This window comes from Diceros bicornis, chromosome 2 (genome assembly GCF_020826845.1).
Source record: "Diceros bicornis minor isolate mBicDic1 chromosome 2, mDicBic1.mat.cur, whole genome shotgun sequence".
Taxonomy (NCBI): Eukaryota; Metazoa; Chordata; class Mammalia; order Perissodactyla; family Rhinocerotidae; genus Diceros; species Diceros bicornis.
In genome coordinates this window covers 81,951,960-81,968,425 of record NC_080741.1, presented here as the reverse complement: position 1 = coordinate 81,968,425, position 16,466 = coordinate 81,951,960, and the positions used below count along the sequence as shown (strand labels likewise).

The 16,466-nt window shown below is 42.8% G+C and overlaps 1 protein-coding gene across 1 annotated transcript in view; it reads left to right on the top strand.

The window, feature by feature from the left end:
* Positions 1 to 16,466, top strand: part of LOC131421274 (uncharacterized protein C3orf20-like) — a 92,419-nt gene that overhangs the window by 8,955 nt on the left and 66,998 nt on the right. The window contains exons 3-5 of the mRNA XM_058567953.1: positions 463 to 1,215; positions 1,986 to 2,108; positions 4,877 to 5,018. Coding sequence (XP_058423936.1) covers positions 498 to 1,215; positions 1,986 to 2,108; positions 4,877 to 5,018 — 983 coding nt within the window. The 5' untranslated portion in view covers positions 463 to 497. The remainder of the gene's footprint in view (positions 1 to 462; positions 1,216 to 1,985; positions 2,109 to 4,876; positions 5,019 to 16,466) is intronic.

Sequence of the window (16,466 nt, the reverse complement as noted above, 5' to 3'; positions counted from 1 at the left end):
TGAATTAAGAAAATTCGTTCTTCTCATTCTTTCCTGTCTGCCCTTGGATATACATGTTGAATAATTCCACACCCATCCTAGCATTGCAGCTGGGAGCTTCCACATCACCTGCTTCCAGAGAGAGCTAATGAAACATCTTTTGTTTTTGAGGTTTTTATTAATAGACCACAAGCAGAGCTTCCATCCACAGATCTCTAACGACGAAAGGTGTGGTGGAACCTTTCTCCCTTCCCCATCCTTCCAGCCCCCCTGGGTCTCTCCATAGTCACTCAGTTTGTGTGGCTGTCCCTGGAACAGGGACAGGAACTGTTTCTGGAACCTGCTCATCCCCCAGCCTTTCCCAAAGGGACTCACTAATGTGAGTCTATCCAATGGTGTCCCTGGGAAGAAAAAGGAGGAGGGGCATCCCTTTGCCCTACTGTGGGGAGAGTGACTAATTATTTCCTTATCCTTCCTGGAGAGGACCCGCTGTTGTCTGTCTCTAAGCCTTCACCAACATGTACGAAATCCGGAGGAACCAACTGTACCAGCAGTTCGTGGTCACGGCCCCTGAGATGCTGGCCTGCCTCTCCAGATATCTCAAGGTTTGCCGCAAGGCACGCGTTGCCCTGCCTAAGTGCATCAGGGGCATCTTTGAGCTTACGTGGGAGGAGCTCATCACTGACGCTGTGGTAGCTACCCCGTTGGACATCCCGGGCCTAGAGGTCAGCATTGGAGCACAGCCCGTGGTGCCTGTGGGGTCGACCCCCATCCCGGCCCCTGTCCGGTCGTCTCGACCACCAGTACTACGGCTGCAGAAGCTGCCGACGTCCATTAGGCCAGCCAAGTTCTCCACCCACTCCCCCACCCCGCCCGTGGTGCCTATGGAGTCGACCCCCATCCCGACCCCCGTCCGGTCGTCTCGACCACCAGTACCACGGCTGCCAAAGGTGCCAGTATCCACTAGGCCAGCCAAATTCTCCACCCGCTCTCCCACCCCAGACGTGGTGCTTTTGGAGTCGACCCCCATCCTGGCCCCCATCCGGTCGTCTCGACCACTAGTACCACGGCTGCCAACATACAGTAGGCCATCCAAGTTCTCCACCCACTCCTCCCCCCATGGCCACTTGGTGCCCATTGCCCAGGAGGCACTGGTCAAATTCCAGCAGAAGTCTCTCCGCCTGCTGACAGAGATTGTCAAACTAAAGGTGACAGTCATCGAGGAGTCTATGTCTGGTAAGGCTGGCTCACCAGATTCTTCTCCATTTTTGGGGGTCCCAGAAGGGTCTGGCCTGTATGAATATGTGTGTGTCCACTGCACCCACCCCAGACAGGTATATAAGAATGTGCTGGGAATAGGTGAAGCCATGGGTCTGCTGTAGAAATTGAACTCCTTCCCACAACTACCCCCAAGAATCATCCTCTCACCCCTCTCTGTTCTCTGCTTTTTTTTCCCATTCCCCCAACTTTGCTGAGCCCAGATTGGAAGGTTGGCTGTGGAGAACAGTGCAGGGTCAGAGGTACTGAAGGATAGTTTGTGGAAATGATGCAGAGGTAGAGAGAGGCAGCACCCAGGAGGAGCGGGCAAATTGGGATGGCCAGTTGGTAGGTAGCAAGATAGAGCCTGGTAGAGCGAGAATCAGGGAGAGTCATGAGAACCGGGATGTATCCACAATGAGGGTGTCATCCCAAGACCAAGGCTGGGACCTAGAGCCGCATGAGTAATCCAGTCTTCTAGATGCTACATTATTTTAAAATACCAACAGCATCGGTAGCCAGGCCTGTGGGTGGGAAGAGAGCAGAGTAAGGGGGGGTGGAGAGCAAAGTGCCACCTGACAGGTCTTGAGAGCGCAAGACCCTTCCATTAGGAGCCCCCTCATGCTTGCTCATGCTGGGAGTAGATCTTTACTCTACCCTTATTTCCTGACCCGTTTGTAGAGGTCCTTTTCTGGAAGCATTAGCATCACGCAGGCAGAAAAATGAGTTGCCTTCAATGATTTCTTTAGTAGGTGCCAAATCTCTGGATGTCACAAAGCGCCTTGTAGGTGACATCAAGGCCAAGGAGGTGGCTTTTAGCGGCCTGATTGACTCAGTCAGGCGAAGTGGTTATGGTGGACAGATGGAGAAAGGTGGGTACCCAAGCTTCAGCCCTTACATGAAATTTCAAACAATACCAACAAGAGTACGGTGGAAAGGTCAAATCCCCAGTTTAAATGTTTCTTGTTTCCAAGAGTTGAGGTGAAGGTAGAGCAACAGGATTTCTCAGACACTGTAGGCGAGTGTACAAATTGGTGCAGTTCCTGTGGAGAGCAGTTTGGTGGCATCTGTGACGTGGGAGATGCTCTAGTGTCTTAGAACCCAGCAGTTTCTCTCCTAGGTCCTTCCTTAGAGCTGTGCTTCTCAAACTCTCTGTGGTGAAGGACCAATCTGTAAAATTTCCAATCTCTTGAGAACCAACCCTTTTAAAAATATGATAAAGATGTCACAGCAATATCAAGTTGCTACAAAGTTTTCTAAATGTTTATTCTCAAATTTTCTACTCACCTGGTCGTGGCCTGGTATGGGTTCATACCAATCCATAGGCAACAGTTGAGAGTCACACTGCCCTACAGAAGCTCACACACGTGTGGAAGAAGTTGTATCACAATGTTTATTGCAGAATTGTTTAGAATAGCACAAAAAAAGAGTAAACAACCTAAATGTCCTAAACAGGAGAAAAATAAATAAATTATAGGCTAGACAATGAAACATAATGAGAAGTGAAAATGAATCAGACACTAAAGCACTCATAACAATATAGATAAATCTCAAAAAATAGTGTTAAGCAAAAAAAAAAAAGCAAGTTATAGAAAGATAGATTTGGTGTGATACTATTTAAAGTTTAAAAGAATGCAAAATAATAACGTATTGCTTATGGGTACATTATAGAAAGTTCAAGTATGAAAACGTGAAGGGGAATGATAGATGCCAAGTTGGAGAAAGTGATCTCTGGAGGGGGGAGGGAATGGGATCTGGAAGACACCTATGAAATCCGTCCCCATTTAGCATCTCTCTCTGTCCACTGAATGTCAGGCTTCCCTTGATGGTCAGAGGTTAAAACATATAATACACATATATAGTACAATAAATTGCATAGAAAAATTGCAAACCTTGGGAAAAAATGTAGGATTATATGAAGTTAGTGAAAGTGACGTTGGAAGGCTGCTGATTCCCGTGGGAAGCCACTGATGAGTGCTACAATGGGGCAGAACGAGGTAACCACTGACGAAGGGAAAGTCATCTAGGGTAATGATTCCGTGGAGAAAGGATGATCTGGGTAGCAAAGGGTTAACAATAAAAATTGATAAACCCCTTGGATATTTTTGCAAAAGGCCAACATGGAGGGACAAGTGTCATTGCTATCACACAACCATTTAGGAAAAAGAAAATCACACCGACTCAAACCCACAGTCATTTTTATTCTGTGAATTAGCATGTGCTTACAATGTCAACAAATTCTGGTTAAATACAAGATAAAGGAGGTTATTTTTGATAAATTTTAGTTTCCTTTTCTCAGGTCAAATTCCAATCAGACATTCTCCCCCCCACTATTGACGATGAAATGGAGGTCTCTGTTTTAAAGAAATTTACTCTGTGCCGCTTCTGTTCGAGATCAGCTAACCCGTGATATTGCAAGTCCTCAAATCATGTGGTAATTTTTTATGCACATGGTTACCAGTGCACTTGGAGTTCGGCACCTTGTGTTCCATATAGGGCTTCGACCTCCAACTCACTTGGGACAGCTGCTAGATGGTCTGTTGTATGGGGAGGAGAGTCCCCCGGGGAGATGTCCTGGTAGCACTGGCCCAGCCGCCCACCCTCAGACCTGCCCGTGGTGCTCTACCTGAACCTTATGTTTCCTCACCTTGAAAAGGAAACGATGGGGCCGGCCCCGTGGCTTGGTGGTTAAGTGCGCACACTCCGATGCTGGTGGCCCGGGTTCGGGGCCCGGGCGCGCACCGAGGCACCACTTCTCCGTCCATCCTGGGGCCAAGTCCCACATGCAGCAACTAGAAGGATGTGCAGCTATGACATGCAACTATCTACTGGGGCTTTGGGGGGGAAAAATAAATAAAATAAAATCTTTAAAAAAAAAAAAAGAGAGAAAAGGAAACGATGGTCATCTTTAGCAGTCCACCGCATAAGAGGTTTAAGAGTTCTTGCAGAATCACAAGCTTTCACCTGGGACGCAGTGGTTTCCACATCCCTTGTGGGTTGTGGTTAACCTAGTGGAGGAGAATTCGCAGAGCTGAGCTGAACTCTGGAGAGCTGTTTGGTGATTTCTGCATCCTGCTGCATCAGCAGAGTCCTGAGAAGGCCACCCCTCCATCACTCCCCAGGAAATCTCTCTCGCTTGTTGGCACTTGGTTCCGAGTTTGGAAAAAAAAACAAATCTAAATAACAGAATATAAATGAAGGAGTGATCCATTTCTTTTGGAAAAGCATTTGTCCTAGAAGGACTTGAACTAACTAGCTCTCTCAGGGCATTAAAGAGAAGATAGAAACTCTCGATGTATTTTGCTTGAATTTTGCTTTTCTGGACCATCTTATTGCATGAGGTAGACCAAAGCTGTCACTGAGTCTGGAGTATTCTTCTCTTAAAGCTGTAGCCAGAATATACCCCTCGCTAAGGGAATATTTTTGTAGCAATAAGACTGCTTCCAGCCTTTTCTCCTGTCCTAATACCCACTAGTCCTGGCATGTCATGAAAGAAAACTGGACTGCTCCTTCATTTTTCATTGATGGCAATATCATTAGATAAAACATAGCAACAACAAAAAAATCTTGCCATCTTTGCATAATAGCTGTTTTTCACTTTTACAGTTCACTTTTTCTGTCTGTCTGTCTGTTTCTATAGCCATGGACGTGAACTCACCTCACCAGTTTACCTACAACCGCTCTACTCACCGTGTGACCTTTTCCTTCTCAACTGGAAGGGAGGTCAAGGAGGAAAGAGGTAACAGTGGTTTCCAGCAAGACCTCTTGACCTATCTCGGGGGGTGGAGATAGAGCTGGGAAGAGGGATAGAAGATTCCCTGAGTAGATTGGTGGGATGCTTTGATTTGGTTTTCTCATAGGAAGGATATATAGTTGCCCTGGCTGGAGACTCAGCAGCTATTGACAGAGATTTTTTCCCATAAAAGTTGATGCATCGCAATCCAGTCATTCCACAGTGCAGTCTCACTGTTTGAATGTTTATATGCCCTCCGTTCCTGGTGATGTGGTTCCCCTCACCTGGGACAACACCCCTATCAAACCCACATATCCCACCGCCTACAGTATCCCAAATTCACCCCCTGTGCTCAGAGAGAGATCTGTGTTGCTCATACACACACAGCAAGTGGGAGAACCAGTATCTGAGAGAGAGGTATTTGGACACCAAACCTAACAGTGTGTCCCAAACTAGGCCAGTTTGTGCAGGCAGAAAACAAAGACATGGAATGCATTTCTGTTCTATTGAGGAAGACGCATAGCAGAGGGAAAGGCTTAAGGGAAAGAACAGGTGGCAGATGAGACCAGACAGTATAGCAACAACCGTGTAGCCGGAAGCTCAGAGGAGAGATAAATTGGATCTGGAGAGGGCAGGGCAAGGCCTTGTGGAACTTCCAGGGCCCCCCAGGCTATGATGGCAGAGTGGTGGAATGGGGTAGGTAGGGGAGGATTGCATTTGCAAAGAGGTGGTGGGAGGATCGACATAAGGTGGGAATGCTCAAAGACTGTCCAGTTGATTCCCACAGACACTGGAGCTAAGGCTGGAAGTTGAGAAGTTTGGATTTTATTCCTGCTCCTGCCCTTGCCTGGCTGTGTGATTTGCCTTCCTCCAGGCCTTGCCCACTGTATCAAGCTGATCCTGTATCCTTTCAGTCAGTGAACCAATGTTTATTGAGCAATAGCTAGTTGTCAGTCAGTGTCCTAAATGCTGGGGACACGCATGTGGACTCTAAGACAAAGAATGCCTTTCCTAATGGCGCTGACATCCTCAGCTTCCTGCATGGAGTAGGTGCCCCCTCTTGTCACCCTGGTTCCTTTACCTCTGTGATGTGTTTTCTCTCATTGTGTTTCAGTAACCCACAGCATCATTTCTGGTATCCCACTTTATGTGCTCCTGGTTTTATCTCCCCTCTTGAGCTGGCCCTAAATGGACACAGTCCCTTTGAGGGAAAGCAAAGTATTCTCAAGACACAGTGATTTCATGATTTTTCTTCCTAATGACCTTGAGGGTGATGCCTTGAGTGAGGTTGTTTCAAAGCAAAAGTTGTATGTCTGTTGGTCTCTGTGTCTATGTGGCTGTTTTCCTCTGCTGCCCCACTAAGATGCAATTTGTTATGATGTTGCATCATTCTCACTAGGATGTATGTTCATTGATGCTGCATTTCTTATAGGTTCTTGATATGTTTAGGAATTATTCTCGCATATGCATGCTGGGATGGGTGATTAACCTTCCCTAATAGTTTATAAGGAACCATGTGTCCTGTCTTGCCTAGGAATGTCCCAGTTTATCCTTATCATCCTGACATAACTATTAATTATGCCCACTCTCACTCTAAGAACTTCCCCAGTTTGGACAATATATTGTAGTCATTCTAGTTTTCAGTCACTTTGGGTTTGGGACCTCCACTATCTGTTCCATGCACATGTGCTATCACAGCTCACCGCTTGGCCCCCTTTGCAGTTCTAGGGCCAGGCAGACTTGGACCAGATAGGCTCCAGGAGTTGGGCCCACCATGAGGGTTCCCCATGAGGGGACCACAGGTGTTTCTGGAAAGTAGCCCCGTGTTAGAGGAAGAAAACTGAGAAAAGTGTAGTTCCTAGTTGGAGCAAGAGGCTGTCACCCTTGAGGACCCCAGGCAAGCAGGGGCATGCAAGACATGGATGCTAAGGCTAGTAGATGTTTCAGGAGGTTAGCCAGCTGGTAGCTGGGCCTTAGGGTCAAGTCTCTGGTCTGTGGTGGCAGGAGGAGTGGGGGAAGGGACCAGCAACCACTCAGGGCAGCACGTAACAGATGGTACTCAAGCATGAGCCAGAAACCCCCAAGGCTTGGCTGACAGTGGGAAGACTCCATTCTGAGGCCCTCAGGGCTCAGTTGGAGCCTAAGCAATGCCCCTGGCCTGAAGCCAGGTTTCATTCTTGAGACCAAGGTGAAGTTGAGCCTGCATATATTGAGGGAGAGCATGTGGCTCCAGCTGGGTGGGCAGCAGAGGCTCAGAAGCAGGCAGGACCTGAATAGATGCCTTTGGAACTTGAGTCATGGAGGATCACCTCCACGATTTCATGTCACCAAATCCTCATGCCACCTAACACTTGCCACGAGAGAGAACTGTGAAAATAAGTGCAGTAAGCACAAAACATTGCCGTCCACAGATTTGAGCAGGCAGAAGAAAGAATCAGTGAACTTGAAGATAGGACACTGGAAGTTATTGAATCTGAAGAAGAGAAAGAAAAGGTTGAAAAAAGTAAGCAGGGCCTAAGGGACACCATCAAGGGGAATAACAGGCATTGTGGGAGTCCCAGAAGGAGAAGAGTGAGAGAAAAGGACAGAGAGAATATTTGAGGAAATAATGGCTAAAAAATTCCCAAATTTGATGAAAGACATGAATATAAACATCAAAGAAGCTTAACAAACTCCAAGTAAGATGAGCTTAAAGAGACCCACACCAAGACATGTTATAATCAAACTTTTAAAAGACGAAAAGAGAATCTTGAAAGTAGCAAGAGAAAAGCAAATTATTACATACAAGGAATCTTCAATAAGATTATCAGCAGATTTCTCATCAGAAACTTTGGAGACCAGAAGGCACTGGGCTGACACACAGTCATGTGCTGCATCCTGATGTTTTGGTCAATGACAGACTGCATATGTGATGGTGGTCCCATAAGATTAGTACCGTATAGCCTAGGTGTGTGGTAGGCTGTACCATTTAGGTTTGTGTAAGTACGTTCTATGATGTTTACACAACAACAAAATCGCCTAATGACGCATTTCTCCGAACTAACCCCATTATTAAGCAAAGCATAACTGTATTCAAAGTGCTAAAAGAAAAAAGCTGTCAATCAAGAATCCTGTATCCAGAAAAACTATCCTTCGTAAGTGAGGGAGATATTAAAACTCTCCCAGATAAACAAGACTTGAGGGTGTTCTTGACCACTAGACCTACCCTCAAGAAACGCTCAAGGGAGTCCTGCAAGGCGAAAGGACACTAGACAGTATCTCAAAGCCATATGGAGAAATAAAGATCTCAATAAAAGTACATACATGGGCAATTACTAAAGCTGGTACTATTGTAACAATGGTTTGTAACCACTTTTTGTTTTCTACGTGATTTGAAAGACTAATACATTTAAAGAAAAAAATAGTGTAAAAGCTAGGATTATTGTAACTTTGGTTTGTAACTCCAAATCTTGTTTTCTACATAATTTGAGACTAGTGCATTTAAAAGAATTGTTAGTTTATGTTAGTGAGCATATAACATATGAAGATGTAATTTTGAGACATCAACAACTGAAAGGGGTTGGAACAAAGCTGTAAAGGAGGAGAATTTTTGTGTGTTGTTGAAGTTAAGCTGGTAAAAATTCAAATTAGAGTGTTATAACTTTAGGATGTTAAATGTAATTCCCATGGTAACCACAAAGAAAACAGCTATACACAAAGAAGAAAATGAGAAAGAAATTGAAACATTTCCTGACAAAACATCACCTCAACACAAAGAAGACAATAACGCAGGAAGTGAGGGACAAAAAGCTGTAAGGCATGTAGAAAACAGCACAATGACAGAAGTCCCTCCTTATCAGTAATTACTTTAAATGCAAATGAATTAACCTCTGCAGTCAAAGACAGAAATTGGCAGAGTGGATAAGAACACATGATCCAACTCTGTGCTGTCCACAAGAGGTTCACTTGAGATCCCAAGACACAAACAGGTTGAATGTTAAAGGATGGAAAAAGGTATTCCGTGGAAATAGTAACCAAAAGAGGGCAGGTGTGAGTATACTAATATCAGACCAAATGACTTTAAATCAAAAAAACTTCCAAGAGTAAAAGAAAGACATTATATATTAATTAAAGCTTCAATACAGCAAGAAGAGATAACAATTGCAAGCATTTATGCACCTAATGACAGACCAGGAAAATATAGGAAGCAAAAACTGACAGATTAAAGACAGAAATAGACAGTTCTACAGTAATAGTTGGACACTTTAATACCCTACTCAAAATAATGGAGAAAACAACCAGAGAGAAAATAAGTAAGGAAATAGAGCACTTAAGTAACAGTAAACCGACTAGATGTGACAGACATGTACAGAACACAAACAACGAAAACAGACTATACTTGAGAAGACTCAAGTGCATGTGGGATATTTTCCAGGATAGGCTATATGTTAAGCCACAAATTCTCAATAGATTAAAACACATAGATACCATACCAAGTATCTTTGACCACAGTGGGATGAAGTTAGAAATCAATAACAGAAGGAAAACTGGAAAATTCACAAAACTGGAAGTTAATTAACATTCTTTTTTTTCAGTTATTTTATTGAGGTCATAATGGTTTATACCATTGTGTAATTTCAGGTGTACATTATTATTAGTTTCTGAATAGACTGTTTCATGCTCACCACCAATAGTCTGATTTTTATCCGTCACCATACGTATGTGCCCCTTTACCCTTTTGCCCACCACCCAAACCCCTTCCCATCTGGTAACCACTAATCTGTTCTCTTTATCCGTGTGTTTGTTTATCTTCCACATATGAATGAAATCATACAGTGTTTGTCTTCGTCTGGCCATTTTGCTTAACATCATACCCTCAAGGTCTATCTGTGTTGTTGCAAATGGGATGATTTTGTCTTTTTTTGTGGCTGAGTAGTAGTCCCCATTGTGTATATATATACCACATCTTCTTTACCCATTCATTAGTTGAAGTGCACTTGGGTTGCTTCCACGTCTTGGCTGTTGTGCATAATGCTGCAGTGAACATAGCAGTGCGTAAATCTCTTTGAATGATTGATTTCATGTTCTTTGGATAAATACCCCATAGTCCGATAGCTGGATTGTATGGTATTTCTATTTTTAATTTTTTGAGAAATCTCCATACCGTTTTCCATAATAGCTGCACCAGTGTGCATTCCCACCAGCAGTGTATGAGGGTTACCTTTTCTCCACATCCTCTCCAACGTTTGTTATTTTTTGTCTTGGTACTTGTAGACATTGTGACAGGTGTCGGGTGATATCTCATTGTAGTTTTGATTTGCATTTCCCTAATAATTAGTGATGTTGAACATCTTCTCTTGTACCTGTTAGCCATCTGTGTGTCTTCTTTGGAAAAAATGTAGCTATCTGTTCCTATCCTCTGCCCATTTTTTGATTGAGTTGTTTGTTTTTTTGTTGTTGAGTTGTATGAGTTCTTTATGTATTTTGGAAATTAACTACTGGTCGGGTATATGATTTGCATATATTTTCTCCCAGTTGATGGGTTGTCTTTTTGTTTTGTTCCTGGTTTCCTTTGCCTTGCAGAAGCTCTTTGTCTGATGTAGTCCCATTTGTTTATTTTTTCTTTTGTTTCCGTTGCCTGAGTAGACATGGTATTGGGAAGGATCCTGCTAAGACTGTTGTCAAAGAGTGTACTGCCTATATTTTCTTCTAGGAATTTTATGGTTTCGTGTCTTAGATTCAATTCTTTAATCCATTTGAGTTAGTTTTTCTGTATGGTGTAAGAGAATGGTCTACTTCCATTCTTTTGCATATGGCTGTCCAGTTCTCCCCACACCATTTATTGAAGAGACTTTCCTTTCTCCATTGTATGTTCTCAGCTCCTTTGTTGAAGATTAACTGTCCATAGATGTGTGGTTTTATTTCTGGGCTCTCAACTCTGTTCCATTGATCTGTGTGTCTGTTTTGTGCCAGTACCATGCTCTTTTGATTACTGCAGCTTTGCGATGTGTTTTGAATTCAGTGTGAGTGTGATACCTCCAACGTTGTTCTTTTTTCTCAGGATTGCTTTGGCTATACGGGGTCTTTTGTTGTTCCATATAAATTTTAGGATTCTTTGTTCTATTTCCGTGAAGAATGTCATTGGGATTCTGATTGGGATTGCATTGAATCTGTAGATTGCTTTAAGTAGTGTGGACATTTTAACTATGTTTATCCTTCCAGTCCATGTGCATGGAATATCTTTCCATTTCTTTATGTCATCATCGATTTCTTTCAATATTGGCTTATAGTTTTCATTGTATAGGTTTTTTCACCTCTTTGGTTAAATTTATTTCTAGATATTTTATTCTTTTTGTGGCAGTTGTAAATGGGATTGTATTCTTGAGTTCTCTTTCTGCTAGTTTGTACTTAGTGTAGAATGCAACTGATTTTTGTAAGTTGATTTTGTACCCTGCAACTTTGCTGTATTTGTTGATTGTTTCTAATCATTTTCTGATGGATTCTTTAGGGTTTTCTGTATATAGAATTATGTCATCTGCAATCAGTGAGAGTTTCACTTCTTCCTTTCCAATTTGATTATATTTTATTTCTTTTTCTTGCCTGATTGCTCTGACCAAAACCTTCAGTACTATGTTGAATAGGAGTGGTGAGAGTGGGCACCCTTGTCTTGTTCCTGTTCTCAGAGGAATGGCTTTTAGTTTTTCACTGTTGAGTATGATGGTGGCTGTGGATTTGTCATATATGGCCTTTATTATGTTGAGGTGCTTGCCTTCTATACTCATTTTATTGAGAGTTTTTATCATAAATGCATGTTGGATCTTGTCATATGCTTTCTGTGCATCTGTTAAGATGATTGTGTGTTGGGCCGGCCCTGTGGCTTAGCGGTTAGGTGCGCGTGCTCCGCAGCTGGCGGCCCGGCTTCAGATCCCCCGCGCACACTGATGCGCCGCTTCTCCGGCCATGCTGGGGCCGCGTCCCACATACAGCAACTAGAGGGATGTGCAGCTATGACATACAAATATCTACTGGGGCTTTGGGGGAAAAAATAAATAAATAAATAAAATTATTAAAAAAAAAGATGATTGTGTGATTTTTATTCCTCATTTGGTTAATGTGGTGTATCACATTGATTGATTTGCAGGTGTTGAACCATCCCTGTGTCCCTGGTATAAATCCCACTTGGTCATAGTGTATGATCCTTTTGCTATATTGCTGTATTTGGTTTTCCAATATTTTGTTGAAGGTTTTTGCATCTATGTTCATCAGGGATGTTGGTTTGTAATTTCCCTTCTTTGTGTTGTCCTTGCCTGGTTTTGGTATTGGGGTAGTGTTGGCCTCATAGAATGAGTAAGGAGTTGTTCTGTCTTCTTCAGTTTTTTGGAATAGTTTGAGAAGGATAGGTATTAGATCTTCTTTGAATGTTTGGTAGAATTCTCCAGAGAAGCCATCAGGGCCTGGACTTGTGTTTTTTGGGAGGTCTTTGATTACTGTTTCAATCTTTTGTCATTGATCCATTCCGAGTCCCTATTTCTTCTTCAGTTTTGGGAGGTTGTATGAGTCTGAGAATTCATCTGTGTCTTCTAGGTTATCCAATTTGTTGGCATATAGTTTTTCCTAGTGTTCTCTTATAATCCTTTGTATTTATGTAGTATCCGTTGTAATTTGTCCTCTTTCGTTTCTGATTTTATTTATTGTAATTTCTCCTCTTTTGTTTCTAATTTTATTTATTTGGACCTTCTCTCTTTTTTTCTTAGTGAGTCTGGTTAAGGGTTTGTCAATTTTGTTTATCTTCTCCAAGAACCAGCACTTAGTTTCATTGATCCTTTCTACTCTCTCTTTATTCTCTATTTCCTTTATTTCTGCTCTAATTTTTTTTTCTTTTTTTTGGTGAGGAAGATTTGCCCTGAGTTAACATCTGTTGCCAATCTTCCTCTTTTTGCTTGAGGAAGATTCACCCTGAGCTAACATCCGTGCCAGTCTTCTTCTACCTTGTGTGTGGGTCGCCACCACGGCATGGCCGATGAGTGGTGTAGGTCTACACCCGGGATCGGAACCCAGGAATTGGGGCCGCCAAAGGGGACTGCTCCAAACTTAATGACTTCGCCATGGGGCCAGCTCTTGTGCTCTAATTTTTATTATTTCCCTCCTCCTACTGACTTTGGGCTTTGTTTGTTCTTCTTTTTCTTGTTCTGTTAGCTGTAGTTTAAGATTACCTTATTTCAGATTTTTCTTCTTCATTGAGGTAGGCCTGTATTGCTATGAATTTCGCTCTTATAACCGCTTTTGCTGGATCCCATAAGAGTTGGTATGTTGTATTTTCATTTTCATTTGTCTCCAGGTATTTTTTAATTTCTCCTTTGATTTCTTCATTGATCCAGTGGTTATTCAGTAGCATGTTGTTTAGTCTCCACATATTTGTGGCTTTCCCAGCTTTTTTCTTGTAGTTGATTTCTAGTTTCATAGCATTATGGTTGGAAAAGATGCTTGATATGATTTCAGTTTTCTTAAATTTATTGAAACTTGCCTTGTTTCCCAACTTTGTCTGTCTGTGAGAATGTTCCATGTGCACTTGAGAAGAATGTGTGTGTATTCTGCTGTTTTTGGATGGAATGATTTATATATATCTATTAAGTCCATCTGGTCAGGTGTTTCATTTAGATTCACCATTTCCTTGTTGACTTTCTGTCTGGATGATCTATCCATTGATTTAAGTGGGATGTTGAGGTCCACAACTATTATTGTGTTGCTGTTAATTTCTTCCCTTAGGTCTGTAAATAGTTGGTTTATATACTGTGGTGCTCCTGTGTTGGGTGCATATATATTCATAAGTGTTATGTCCTCTTGGTGGACAGTCCCCTTTATCATTATATACTGCCCCCTCTTTGTTTCTCATTGTCGTTTTTATCTTGAAGTCTGCTTTGTCTGATATGAGTATGGCAACACCTACTTTCTTCTGTTTGCTATTTGCTTGGAGTATCATCTTCCATCCCTTCACTCTGAGCCTATGTTTCTCTTTAGAGCTGAGATGTGTTTCCTGGAGGCAGCATATTGTTGTGTTCTGTCTTTTACTCCATCCATCTACTCTCTGTCTTTTTTTTTTTTTTTTTTTTTTTTTTTGTGAGATCAGCCCTGTGCTAACATCTGCCAATCCTCCTCTTTTTTTGCTGAGGAAGACGGCCCTGGGCTAACATCTGTGCCCATCTTCCTCCACTTTATATGGGACGCCGCCACAGCATGGCTTGCCAAGCAGTGCGTCGGTGCGCGCCCGGGATCAGAACCAGCGAACCCCGGGCCGCCACAGCGGAGCGCGTGCACTTAACCGCTTGCGCCACCGGGCCGGCCCCCTCTCTGTCTTTTGATTGGAGAATTCAATCCATTTACATTTAGAGTGATTATTGATATGTGAGGGCTGAATGCTGCCATTTTATCTCTTGTTTTCTGGTTCTATATTTCCATTGTTTTTATTCCCATGTATTTCTGACTGCAATTTCAGGTTGGTGATTTTCTTTGGTGGTTTTCTCTTTATTTATGAATTGTGGCTCTGCTCTGATTTCTTGTTTAGGTGTTACCATGAGGTTTTTATAAGAGATCTTGTAGATGAGATAGTCCATTTTCTAATAGCCTCTTACCTCTGCTAGCCTAAGCAGGCTCCATCGCTTTCCTCTTCCCCTTCTAAGATATTGTTGTCACCAATTATTCTGCTTTGTGGTGTGAGTTTGTGACTAAATTGAAGTGTTTAGAGTTATTTTTGATTCTTTCTTTCCCTTTACTTTTTAGTTTATAATTAAGTATTTGCTAACCTGTTATGATATAGAGCTGCAGTTTTCTGATTTTGTCTATTTACTCCTTGCTCAAATCTTTGTGGACCTGTGCCTTTTTGTTTCAGGTAGCAAGGATTCTTTATCATTTCTTGTAAGGGAGGTCTAGTGGCAATGGATTCCCTCAGCTTTTGTTTATCTGGGAAAGCTTTTATTTCTCTACTGTAAGTGGAAGATAGTTTCACTGGAAAGAGTATTATTGGCTGAAAGTTTTTGTCTTTCAGTATTTTGAATATATCATTTGATTCTCCCCTAGCCTGTAAGGTTTCTGCTGAGAAATCCACTGAAAGCCTGATGGAGGCTCCTTTGTAGATTATTGTCTTCTGCCTTGCTGCCCTCAATATTTTTTCTTTGTCATTTATTTTTGCCAGTTTTACTAATAGATGCCTTGAAGAAGGTCTTTTTGCATTGATGTAATTAAGAGTTCTATTGGCTTCATGTATTTGTAAGTCCAGTTCCTTCCCCAGGTTTGGGAATTTCTCAGCTATAATCTCTTTGAACAACATCTCTGCTCCTATTTCCCTCTCTTCTGCCTCTGGAATACCTATAATCATTATGTTGCTTCTCCTAGTTGAGTCAGATGTTTCTCGAAGAATTCCTTCATTTTTAAAAGAAAAATCTTAGTTCTCTCTCCTCCACCTGAAGCATTTCTATATTTCTATCCTGTAAATCACTAGTTCTGTCCTCTGTAATGTCATCTCTATTTTTTAAAGATTCTAGATTATTTCTTATCTCATTAATAGTGTTCTTCATATCTAGAATACCTGTTTGGTATTTTATTTATACTTTCAGTCTCTTCGGTGAAATATTCCTTCTGCTCATTAATTTTATTCCTGAGATCATTGAACTGTCTTTCTGAGTTTTCTTGTAACTCATTGAGTTTCTTTATGACAGCTGTTTTGAATTCTCTGTCGTTTAGATGGTAAACTTCTGTAACTTAAGGCTTGGTTTCTGGAGACTTGTCATTTTCCTCCTGCTCTGAATTGTTACTGTAGTTTTTCATGGTGTTTGATGAACTAATCCTTTGCCGGTGCATTTGTGGTAGTATCAGGTTGCAGATTCCACCTGCTGCCATTGGGGGGAAGCTGCAGCTGTCTTTCTGATCCCACCTCATCTGCTGGAAGTTGTGTGGGTATGGTGGGTGCTCCAGCAAGCTGGGATAGTGTTTGCACGTGTGCCAGGCTGCCACTGCCTCCACTTATAGTCACACTGGCCACTGTGCTTGGTGGGCGGGGCTTCTTCATGGGGTCTGAGCCAGGGCTGCTGGTTGGGGCCATGGTGGTGCAGTGGGCATTCCTACAGGTCAGAATAGCATTTGTACATGTACAGGACTGCCACACCTCCTCATACAGATGCTCTGGGGCACATTGCCACTGGTGGGCCCGTGATGGCACGGTGGGCACTCCCACCAGCTGTGAGGGTATTCACGTGTGCCCACAGGGCTGCTGCCACCTTTTCTTACAGTGGCACTGAGGGTCATTCCCACTGGTGGTGCCGCGGTGGCATAGTGGGTGCTCCCACAGGCCAGGAAAGCGTTCGCACGTGCACGCAGGGCTGCTGCCACCTCTTGTTATAGTTGTCCTAAGACAAGTTCCTACTGGCAAGGCTGTGGCACCTCAGTGTGCACTCCCGTGGTCCAGGATAGCACTCACCTGCAGTGTGGGCTGTCTTCATGTCCTCAGAGTAGCGCTGGCTGCTGT